General features: G+C 48.2%; 1 protein-coding gene across 1 annotated transcript in view; it reads right to left on the bottom strand.

Annotated features, from left to right (window-relative positions):
• Positions 1 to 3,203: 3,203 nt before the first annotated feature.
• The window catches only part of hibadha (3-hydroxyisobutyrate dehydrogenase a), a 22,459-nt gene continuing 14,590 nt past the window's right edge, over positions 3,204 to 11,072 (bottom strand). The window contains exons 7-8 of the mRNA XM_079748846.1: positions 5,069 to 5,225; positions 3,204 to 4,721 (exon numbers count right to left, since the gene is read on the bottom strand). Of these exons, the coding sequence (XP_079604972.1) occupies positions 4,563 to 4,721; positions 5,069 to 5,225 (316 nt within the window). The 3' untranslated portion in view covers positions 3,204 to 4,562. The remainder of the gene's footprint in view (positions 4,722 to 5,068; positions 5,226 to 11,072) is intronic.

Genomic DNA, 11,072 nt, shown 5'->3' with positions numbered 1-11,072 from the left:
GAGATGGAAACACACTTTTCGAAACAGCTGTGACGTAGCGAACATTGAACGCACAGGACTGACAACGTCCTTCCGATTTCCGCATGAGCGGCCATAGCAACCCTGCCGACATAAACTTGTAGCGTCAATATATATATATTTTTAAGCGTTTGTATACAGACATTCTATATCATGTATGATATAGGATGTCTATGTTTGCATATCCTTTAACTATACCGTGTCCATTAATCCCTGATATATGGACACCTAAGTAATTCCAGTCAAATTGTCTGTTCAGCCTTCAAAACGAGAGCTGGTATTACATTGTGGAAAATGCATTAAACTGTAATCAGACAACGCGGTTATATGCTATAGACCCTGGAGTATGTGGTATAAAGGCTGCGATGAATTTCGAATAATATATATGCACAATGTATCCTTTAAATATGTCCATGGAACAGATGGCCAATGTGAATAATAGATACGTGTGGACCGCTGAAGAGGTAAAACTTTTCCTTGCTCTCATCGAAGAAAAAAACATTACAGCTATTTTAGATGGAAAATAATGCAATTCCACTATATATCAGGACTTAAGAGAGGCTGTTATAAAAAGGATACGACAAGCCCTGGAATGTGTGCAGTTTTCCGCACCAACCACTTGATGGAAACGCACCTAATTCGAATTTATTTTTTGCGAACTTTCTAAAGATTCGCTTCACCTTTTAGATGGAAACGTGACTAGTGTAGCACGAAACCGGCGAAAAAGATAAGATAAGGGAATAAGAGAATCCCAGACAAAGAGACCGTAGGAAGGTTAGCATGAAAACACTGTCATGGTCGCTGCGTACACGCCTTGCTCCGCCCCCCCCAGGATGTTTACCCGTATTGTTTGCGCGCTCCCATTTTGTCTGTGTAGCCGCCGCCGCTGCTGCCGCCGCCGCCGGCTCACTACGCCCCATAAATATTCTAATGAGCACTTCATAGTTATAATTAGCTGCCCCCCCCCCCCCCCCCCCCGCCGTCGTCGTGACATGTTGCATGCTGACCTGCTGTCTGCAGCGGAATAATTTCCTCTAATGAACCTAAGCGAAGTCAATGACTAAAGATGGGGGAATGGTGGCTGGGTGTCTGCCGCACAACAACAGGAAGCCCGCCACTGCCCACGTGGGCGTCCTGCGTCGCCGTGCCGACGACTCGCGGTCGTGGATACTTAAGAAATAATAAAAAACGGTATTATTGGATGTGTTTTTCGTTTTTTTGTAGGGTGTGTAGTGTTATAAGGACCACATTAGGGGGCAGTTAGGGAGCAGGAAGAGAGACACCCACCCCCTCAGACGAGCTATTATACCTGTTCATACACTGCTACTGCTGCCGCCGCGTTCAGCAGCCGCGCCACTTAACGGCCGCTTGATATGAATCATCGGGCGCTTAAAGAGAACCGCCCCCCCCCTTACCCCGCACATGGCCGTGACCCCTTATACGAGAGAGCGAGAGATAGGATTCACTGTGTCGTAATGTCGACATAACGAACGCCGCTGGCCCAGGTATTCATCACAGCGGCCACTCTTAAAGAGTCAGGCTGTCTTTATTATTACCTAAGCGGTGGCACATGGTGGATGAGGCGGTAGTGGTGTGTGTGTGTGTGTGTGTGTGTGTGTGTGCGTGCGTGTCAGGGAAGAGGGTTGGCTAGAGGAAAAGGTCTAAGGAGTCACAAGGGGAAATAAAACCAAAACAAGAATGGAACAAATCTTGTCAAATTCCAGTTAAACCAGTTGGTACAGCAATGTTCACCACCGCCGCGCGGTTTGGGTTCAACTGTCTTCATGTAGAGGCCCCGTTTGTCCGTGTTCCTAAATACACAGTCACAAAGTCACTTGATCCTACCCCAACAAACAAAACGCACAACAGCCGCCAACAACAACGACAACAAGAGGAGGCGAGTCGGCCTCAGACATGGAAACCGGTGGATTCCTGCTGACACACCAGGGCTGGGCTCTGGATGCCACCCCGAGTCTCAGGGCCCGCCGATGGTTAGCGGGTTGCGATGGTGAGGCCTCTCTGGGTCAGACCGGGGGGGGGGGCGGGTCCTCAGACGTCAGCGCGGGCCGGGCCCTCACTGTGGCTCCTTTACAGCCCGCTTTCATGTGTCCTTTAATGAGGAAACCGCCAGCTCGGCAGCACTATAAAACACAGGCGGATTGAAACACACCAAATATGAATCGGTGAGCCCTGCCAGGGCTTAAAGGGGCTGAGGGCTGCAACACCTGACCCCGCGGACCCAACACTCTGGTCCACACGCTCAATCGGGGCAATGAGTCGAGAGGTCAAAGGTTACCGTGCTTAACGATGTCATGTCTTACTCTGCCTGGCAGGTGGACCCGTGTTAGAAACGACAGCGAAAACGAGGGATTAAGAGAAAGATACTTAAGGATCGCAGGGACCGCTCCTTCCCCTTCGGTAATGACATCTCGTTTTTCCGTGCACAAGGCTTTTTTTGCAGGGACATCATGCATTTGTCCGAAGGGTCAGGGGCAGACGAGATGACGGGGGTTGGTGAGCGCAGCGAGAGAGACATTAAGAGGAAAACCAGGAGCTGAGTCATAAGCCGACTAGCCCACCGCCAACACTATCAGGGGTTAGCCACAGTCTGCGTTGACTCGGGACTTCACCACTTAGACAACAGCAGCTCCATAAAAACACTAACATACACCGCCCACCGTTCAGCCCAAAGAAACGTATATAAAACGAAACCACGCTTGTTTTTAAGCTCCCCCATTTCATTGTGATGATGGAAATAAGGGCACCATTCTCGAGATTAGTGCCTTTATTTGTTGCTCCGACCGAGGCTGGGCTGGTTACGAGGCGGCGGCGAGGAGGAACAATAGAACCAGGGCCCGCCGCAGGGCGAGGGTGGCTGACTAGCCTGCACCCTCTCAGGGGCACCCGGCGGTCTCTAAGGGGGGGAGACGGGGTGGAGCCAGGACGGTAGCCGTGACACGGAGCTCACCCTGACAAACGTTGATGATTAAATATTGAAAGAGAAATCGATATTCATCTGCGTTGTTCGATAGTATTTTTGCCGGATCTGGAAGTGAGAAACGCAACGATGGATTTTTGTTGATGAGATACAATTCAGTTCAAAGCCAGAACATGACACGATGCAAACACTTTCATTTAGGGAACAACTTTATTTTGTTGGCAAATGCGTAAATGGAGTACATTGCGCCAATGTGACAATTCACAACAAAAATAAATAGACAGTCCTAACAAATGAAATGTGTCCACGCTACAACCTTGGATAACAGTCTGTTCCTTTGCATGTCAAACAGAAAAAGGTGCATCAACAAAACAGGAAAGAATCAAAAAAGTGGCAGAAGGAAACGCAAAGTCCTTGCTTTCACCCAACAGAAAAAATATACATTTTCACGAGAAGAAGAAAGGTCAGACAACAGATAATACTATTGATACTGTTATAGAGGCTTTGGTAAACAGGATTCCACTGAGAGTGTACACTGAAGTACGGTAGTGACTACAGGAAAGAGGTATTTATATTGTTTGTGTTTGCCCGTGGCCTGCTAACCCAACCAAGACTCGATTCACAGTATTTCACCAGGATTTATTGGCCCGAACTACATACTAGTGTCGTATTGACCTGCTAGAAAAGATACAAAAATATAAGTGTGTGTATTTTTTCTATATAAAGATAGTGCCTGAAAAGTAACAAGCCACAGGGGACCGGCAGTGAGTAGGTGGACAGTGAACACGTAGAGAAGGAGGCAGCGGTTAGCAAAACCAGCTAGCACACACTCAGAAACCAACCGACATAAATGAACACGCGTCACAAAACAACGGGGCGGTCGGGTGCTGTAGTGACGGAACCGTGGCGAACACTGGTGGGGACAACAACATTGTTCTTTGAAATAATTGTAAAGCTTACGATGGAAACTAAAACACTAAATATGTTTTATACTTTTATGCATTTCATTTGATACACGGGCTCCAAACGTAACACTTAACCGCACAGAAACACGCACCTGAAGCGAAGGCCGGTGTTTAAAGTCTTCCGTTAATACCCGAGTGTGCGTTAATTGACTTGTCAATTTGCATAGCGTCGAGCACGGTCCTTGCGGCACAGATTTCCCTTCACAGGCACATGCACTCACAATGTTCATGCATGAATGGACACACGCACACACATAAACCCACACACAAACACACATACACACGCACACACGCACACTCCGCTGGTACTGCACTGAGCTGGCTGGGGAGTATTCTCGGGGTATTGGACTAAGGTCAGTTTTAGCATTTCCCTGTGCAGCGGCAGATCCGGGATTAAGAAACCCGGTGCATCTTAAGCATCCGGGGACAAGTGTCTACATACGCTATGCTAATTGGACCATAGATCTCTGCCGCGGGGCAAGGCCCGAACCTCCACCGAGCATAGGGGAGGCTAGGGTGCACGCTTGAGAGGTTTTGGTGTGTGTGTGTGTGTGTGTGTGTGTGTGTGTCATTGTGTGTGTGTGTGTCATTGTGTGTGTGTGTGTGTGTGTGTGTGTAACAACCCCCTCCTCCCATTCCCTTCACTGTCCCTCCTCCTCGCGCAGGAACTGAAAGACAGAGGAGAAGTCCTTGTTAGCGTAGCCGCGGGCGCACATGACACGGTAGATCTGGTGGGCCAGGGAGCCCAGGGGAACGGGGGTCTTGGTGTTGGTGGCCGTGCTCTGGGCCAGGCCGAGGTCCTGGGGAGGGGAGGAACGGAGGCTTTAGGAGGCAGAAAGACTGGTCTGTGTGAGATTCGAGAGAATGTTTTGATTAATAATTATCGTCAAACCTAATAATGACGACACGCACACAAACACAGACACTGAAAACCTCAAACAGAGGAACGGTGAAGTCACACAGATGGAAAAGAATCCCCCCCCCCCCCCCCCCCCCCCCGCCCAAACAAAAAGAAAACGTCAAGACATGACAACAGAAGGAAGACATCAGGAAACACAACGGGAGGTGTAGGAGCCGTTAACCAATTATGATAAAGGAACAAAGTACGGCTAGGGAGAGCGGCGGAGAGAGGGAGGGCGTCTCGTACCTTGGCCATCAGGGTGGTCCCGAAGCCTCCCTGGTAGTTGTTTCCGGAGGGCACTCCCTCCATGACGCCCGGGACTGGGTTGTAGCTGTCACTGGACCAGCAGCGGCCTGACGACATGTTGAGGATCTGGGCCAGCAGCTTGGGGTCAAGGCCCAGCCTGGGATAGAGAGAGGGTGTGGGGAACGGAAAGGGTCAATGTAAGTGACCAGCGAGTTTACGTGGGCCCATTGTAAAAAAAATGCTAAATGCAGCAGAAGAGGGACAAGCTGCACGAGGAGACGAGCTGAAAGTTCGGTTTAATCGATAGAGAGGGAAAAGACGATCAGCGGAATCTGATTTCATAATTCAAACACATCGTTGCCAAGAATAAGCAGAAAGAGATGGAGGAAAATAGGAGTGTGCGTATGTGTATGTGTGTGTCGGGGGAGGCTGGTGACCCCGGTGAACCCTATGCCCGTCTGTGGCCATTCCTCAGTGTTAATGGCCGAGGGCTCAGTAATGCTTGGCTAATGCAGTATTGATTGTTTACCACTGTTTCTATCCTTCATCATCCCTCCGTCAGAGAGCGGAGGAGAGGAGGAGATAGGAGGACAAGTGGTTAAGGAGCACAGGGGAGCCATAAAGCTCGCTGTCACATATGGTGACAAACATAATAGGGGGGGAAATATATAGATAGACGCAGAGGGACAGAGAGCGATAGAGAGAGAGAGAGAGAGAGAGAAAGAGAGAGAAGAGAGGAGAGAGAGAGACAGAGGGGGATTTATTTATTATGTACCTTATGTTGTATCTTATTTTACTTGTGTGCTTTGGCAACATAAGTTAACGTTTTACGAGATGGAGGGAGAGAGGGAGAGAGGGAGAGAGACAAACAAAAGTATTGCCTGAGAAAATAAACCAAAATTAATAAAGCGAGAGAGAGACAGACAGCCAGGGAGGGTAAGAGGAGTCAAGAGAAGGGCAAGTACCAAGTGGTAGGGTGGGCACCGATCTAGCCGTCTGCCTCGGTTAGTCTGTCTGCCCCGCACGCCGCGGCCCCGTGTATATTAACACTTTTAAGGGCGTAATGGCATAAAAGACAACCACATCAAGTCCCTGGCTGGCTGGGCTCGCCATTACACCCTCGGCCCCGTAACGCCTTTCTGCTGCTCACTATGCTACTGTTAAACCATCATTGGTCCTTAAAGCCAGGAGACTCCCTCTTTCTCTTTCTCTCTCTCTCTCTCCCTCTCTCTCCACCACGCCCTCCCTCCCTCCACCTGGCAGTCATTCTGCCATTACCGCCGCAGCGTTTATTAGCCGTCTACTAACTAATTAAGAGAGGGAATTGCATACGGCCTCTCCCTCTTTGTCTCTCCCTCCCTTCCTCTCCTAGCCGTTCTCTCCCTCTTCCTTCCCTCTTTGTCCCGCCCCCCCCCAATTTCCCTCCCAGCCTTAGTTTGTTATTTTCAGTTGAAGTTTGAATAAATCCCTCCAATTTTGATGTTAACATAGTCTAGATGTTAACATCAAACATCATGTCTTTCCTGCTGATATTTGGTGCCCAAAACTACTCAATGAATTCAGATGATGCTTATGCCCTTCTTAATATGCTGGTTAACATCCTAACAAATATGCACACAATATTCACACACAAAAAATGGTGCACGTCATGAAAAGATGAGATAAGGGTAGCTGAGAGAAAGGTCAAAGAAATGTTTTAAAAATAAAAACACATGACTTAAAGATTAGGCGTGATAAAAGCCAAGGTTAATTGTTGACATCGTCCATGTCCAGATGTAAATCATCCATTTACATGATAACAGAATGATTTACATCTGATTTACGTCCCTCTCGCCGTGTACCCGCGTACCGAAGTCGGGCAGTTGGCGAGCCAATCGACCCCCAGTCTGCTCCAAACGAGTGCTCATCAGCTCCCACAGCTAACATGCTAGCCCAACACATGTTAGCCTGTACCAGGTCCTTTTTCTCCGAACAGTGCCCTCAAATGAACAAACTCACAAATCCCAATTGTGAGTTAATACGCCACTGCGCATATTCATGCATTAAGAGACTGCGTGGCACGCAGGTAGGATACTTGAATGCAAAATGGATTTTTTTGTTTTGCCTCGACCCTCCGCTTTAACGCCTGATTTGGGAACACACAAACAGCAGCACGAGAGCTGGTGAGTTGAATACAAATCATGGAGCATTTGCATCTGGACATAGACAAAGTCAACCATTTTACCTGGGGTCGGAAAAAAACAGCCAATCCCTTTTACATCAAAAGAGATAATTTCACTGACTAGAAATAGGAACAGACTTCGGATGTGTTTCCATTCAAATAATAATAAATTAGAGAAATCCAATGTGTCCCATCTTTAAGCATATTGTGTTCCAAGTGTGCCCATAAGTGACATGCATATGGTATATGTGTGTGTATGTGTGCATGTGTGTGTATGTGTCTGTGTGCTGTAAACAGGCCGTTTCTGTCTTTTATTGCAAAGGGAAGTCATGCTCCTGGGTTGCATCCCTTGTCATTCTTGTGCTCTTCTTCTATTCGCTCTCTCTCTCTCGGGGACATATGTTTGACATCGCACAGCCCTCCCCTCCCCTCCCCTCCCCATCTTCTACCCCTGATCCGATGCGTGCACGCGGCACAAATGCGCGCACACAGAGGCCAGTGGCCCCTCCCAGAGTTCTGGGTCAGCAGCTGAAAAGGATAGCGGCGGTCCTACAATAAAGCGCGTCCGAGCGCGCAGATCGTTTGTTATAGCGACCAGAGACGCTGACGGGGAGCTGTTGTCCTCTGTTTAACGATAAATCAATGAAGTTCCTCTCCCGCTGCCATCACACACACACACACACACACACACACACACGCACACGCACACACACACACAAAGATGACAAGAGAGAAACACACAAACACATAGATGCAGAGAGAGACAGATCGACACACAGATACATACACAAACAAAGATGTGGAGACAAATACACAAATATAAAGAGAGAGAGAGACACAGATACAGACACACGCACGCACACGCAGAGGCGGCCATGGTTATTAGCTGACACGGCGGTGTTCCTTTTCACCCGAGGTAATTTGCGTGGCGAAGAGGACATGTCATGCTTTAACAAGATTGACATGGATAAACACACACACACACATTTAGGGAGACAGACGTGTCGCTGCACGACGGCGTGAGCAGACAAAGTCGCCGGGGCTGCAGCTCCACGGCGAGGGGAGACGTGATGGACGGAGAGGGAGGAGAACGGGACAAAGCAGGAAGTAAGACGGATGGAAGAGTCGGGCATGCGGGGCGAGCGGATTGCAGTGCACCGGTGGATATCAGGGCCGGTGGAGAGAGAGACGGAGAGAGAGACAGAGAGAGAGAGAGATGGTGGGACTGGTAATGGGGAGGGAGGGGAGGAAAGTGGGTAGGTTGATGTTTATGCGCCGGGAGACCGCAGCAGGTGGAGTTAATTTGCGGCGCTGATATCAACTGTCTTGTTCGCCGGGGATTGGCTTTCAACGTTTTCGGGGGGCTACGGCCGCCGCAGTGGAGGAAGCACTGCCACGGCACCACCGCCATTTTATTATTACATTAAAGTGGTAACAAGCGCATTTACACACACACACACACACACACACACACACACACACACACACACACTAAAAAACACAAAAGCGTTTACTGTCACGTTTAAAGAGGCGACAAGCACATTTATTCCAATGACTTTTATGTCCATCTGAACATATGCTCGTGTTCAGGCAGCGGGTGGGGGAAGGGGAAAAAGTGTGTGAAGCGAGTGTGTGTGTGTGTAATAAGTGGTGTTACCGTCTGTGTGTGTGGAAAACAGCTAATGCCCCTTATGTCTCCTACGTTTCTACATGGAGACTCTGCTCGATACAAAGAGTACGTGATGTGTAGTTAAATGATTCAATACACATTTGGAGTTCCAAAATCCCAATTTCGAACCAAAGACATTTTACATGTTATCTTAAATCATACACTTATATTGCACAACGAACTATGCGAAAAACTGTTAATTGGTTGGCTTTTGTAACTTTAACGTCCCCTAGGCTGGGATGGTTGGGCTGCTCCAAATAAAAAGAGCAAGGGGCCTAAATAGGGCAGTATCCTGTTTTAAATTCCAACATACTGCATTGGGAGATTACAGCACACATGCATGGATACGTATGCATCGAGTGTTGGTACGCACGCTTCCGGTATATGGAGTGGTGCATGCACGGCTCAGTGGAGCAGGGATGTTGCACGTGCGCGCGGTGTGTGCAGGCAGCTAAACCCCTCGTTCTCTATCAAAGAATACCTTGCCGTGTCGGTCCTTTCCTCCCCTCCATTTTCCCCCTCTTCTCTTCTCCGCTCCTTCCCTCTTTCTGCATCTCTCTCCATCTTCATGTGTATCATTAGACTCTCTGCTGCTCCTCTCTTTCCCCAAATCCTCCCCCCCCCTCCCATCCTGTCCTTCACTGACTGGTTACATGTCAAAATGACTTTGTGTGTGTGTGTGTGTGTGTGTGTATCTGTATATATTTGTATGGTTGTGTGTGTTTTTGCATGCGTTTACGCGAGAAGGGAGAGAAACGAACGATGCAAAAGAAAGAGAAAGAGAGTGAACAGAGAAACGTACCAAAGGAGAGATTGAAAATGAGGGCGAGAAGACAGGAGTGGATTGCCGCCTGTGTGTGTGTGTGTATATGATTGTGTGTGTGTGTGTGTGTGTGTGTGTGTATGATTGTGTGTGTGTGTGAGAGAGAGAGAGTGTGTGTGTGTGTGGGGTTATAATTGTCATGCGTGGCCATTCGCTGCACTAAAAGAACGTCACGCTCTGCTGGAGACAGCCAAAGCTTCCATCTGAGATCAACAAATTAGTGCCATGAAAAAGACGTGCGCGCGTGTGTGTGTGTGCGCGTGCATTCAGGTGCTGAGGAAAGGGCAGCTACATCGGGCCCAACTCTAGCATGATAAAATGTTATTGCCGTTTTCCTGTAAATTGGCTGTAAGCTCTTGGTCCCATTTGTGTGAGCGTGTGTGTGTGTGTCTCCTGGGCTACACACTGTATTAGTGTGTGGGTGTGGGTTGAGCTAGACATGTGCGAGAGCGCTCGCTCCACTCTGCATAAGACGCTCGGCTGCAATGCAGCGTGGGAGATTTAGTAGTGGGCTATTTCTTTTTTTATTTCTAAACGATGACAGTCTTTGTCAAACCCTCTAATAAAGCCCTAGAGAGGGCCAGTCAGGAGAATGGAAAGATACACACACACCCAGTATCACATACACACGCACACATGCACTACCACGTACACACATACATGCACTCGATCATATGTACAGACACACACACACACAAGCACAATAAAAATCATATTTGGGCAAGAAGGTTGTAATGAAGAAATGAACGTCATTAATAACCATAGTGGACCTCAGTGTCTGGGTCAGTTATTACTCTTAATCTGTTTCTTTCTGAAGCCGTACATTACCAGGATATCTAGATATCTGGGCTGACTATAAAAGGTGGCAGCTTGGGGAAAAAAGTGCTGTCTACAGGGGTTGTGAATGTGATACGGCTGTGTGTTTGTGTGTGTGCATGCGTGCGTGTGTGTCACGCCCAGTGTGTCGGTGTGTAAATCTGTGTAGACTCCTTAATGCCTCTATATTTCAGAGGCCTACTGGGGGGATTTATATGCGACTGCTGGTGCCAATTTTTCTCCTCCATCTCAGCACAGATACATCAGCCGCACTAATACAGCTACACTGTGGTGTGCGGCAGACACACACACACACACACACACACACACAAACACAAACACACACACACACACACACGCTGTCATCAGTCGAACCGCAGACAAACCCGACTGCTGTAATGAAGTGAACTCACAATAATTTGAAATCTATAGCGATATAATAATGCTAGGAGACAAATGCCAAATTCTCTGGCTCTTGCAAATTGGAAAGATGCTGTTTGTTGTACTTCATCTCAGAACAAAATGGAAATGAAAG

Source organism: Pollachius pollachius (assembly GCF_949987615.1).
Source record: "Pollachius pollachius genome assembly, chromosome: 13".
NCBI classification, from domain to species: domain Eukaryota; kingdom Metazoa; phylum Chordata; class Actinopteri; order Gadiformes; family Gadidae; genus Pollachius; species Pollachius pollachius.
Note: the sequence above shows the minus strand (reverse complement) of the source record. Positions and strands in the feature narration are given on the sequence as shown.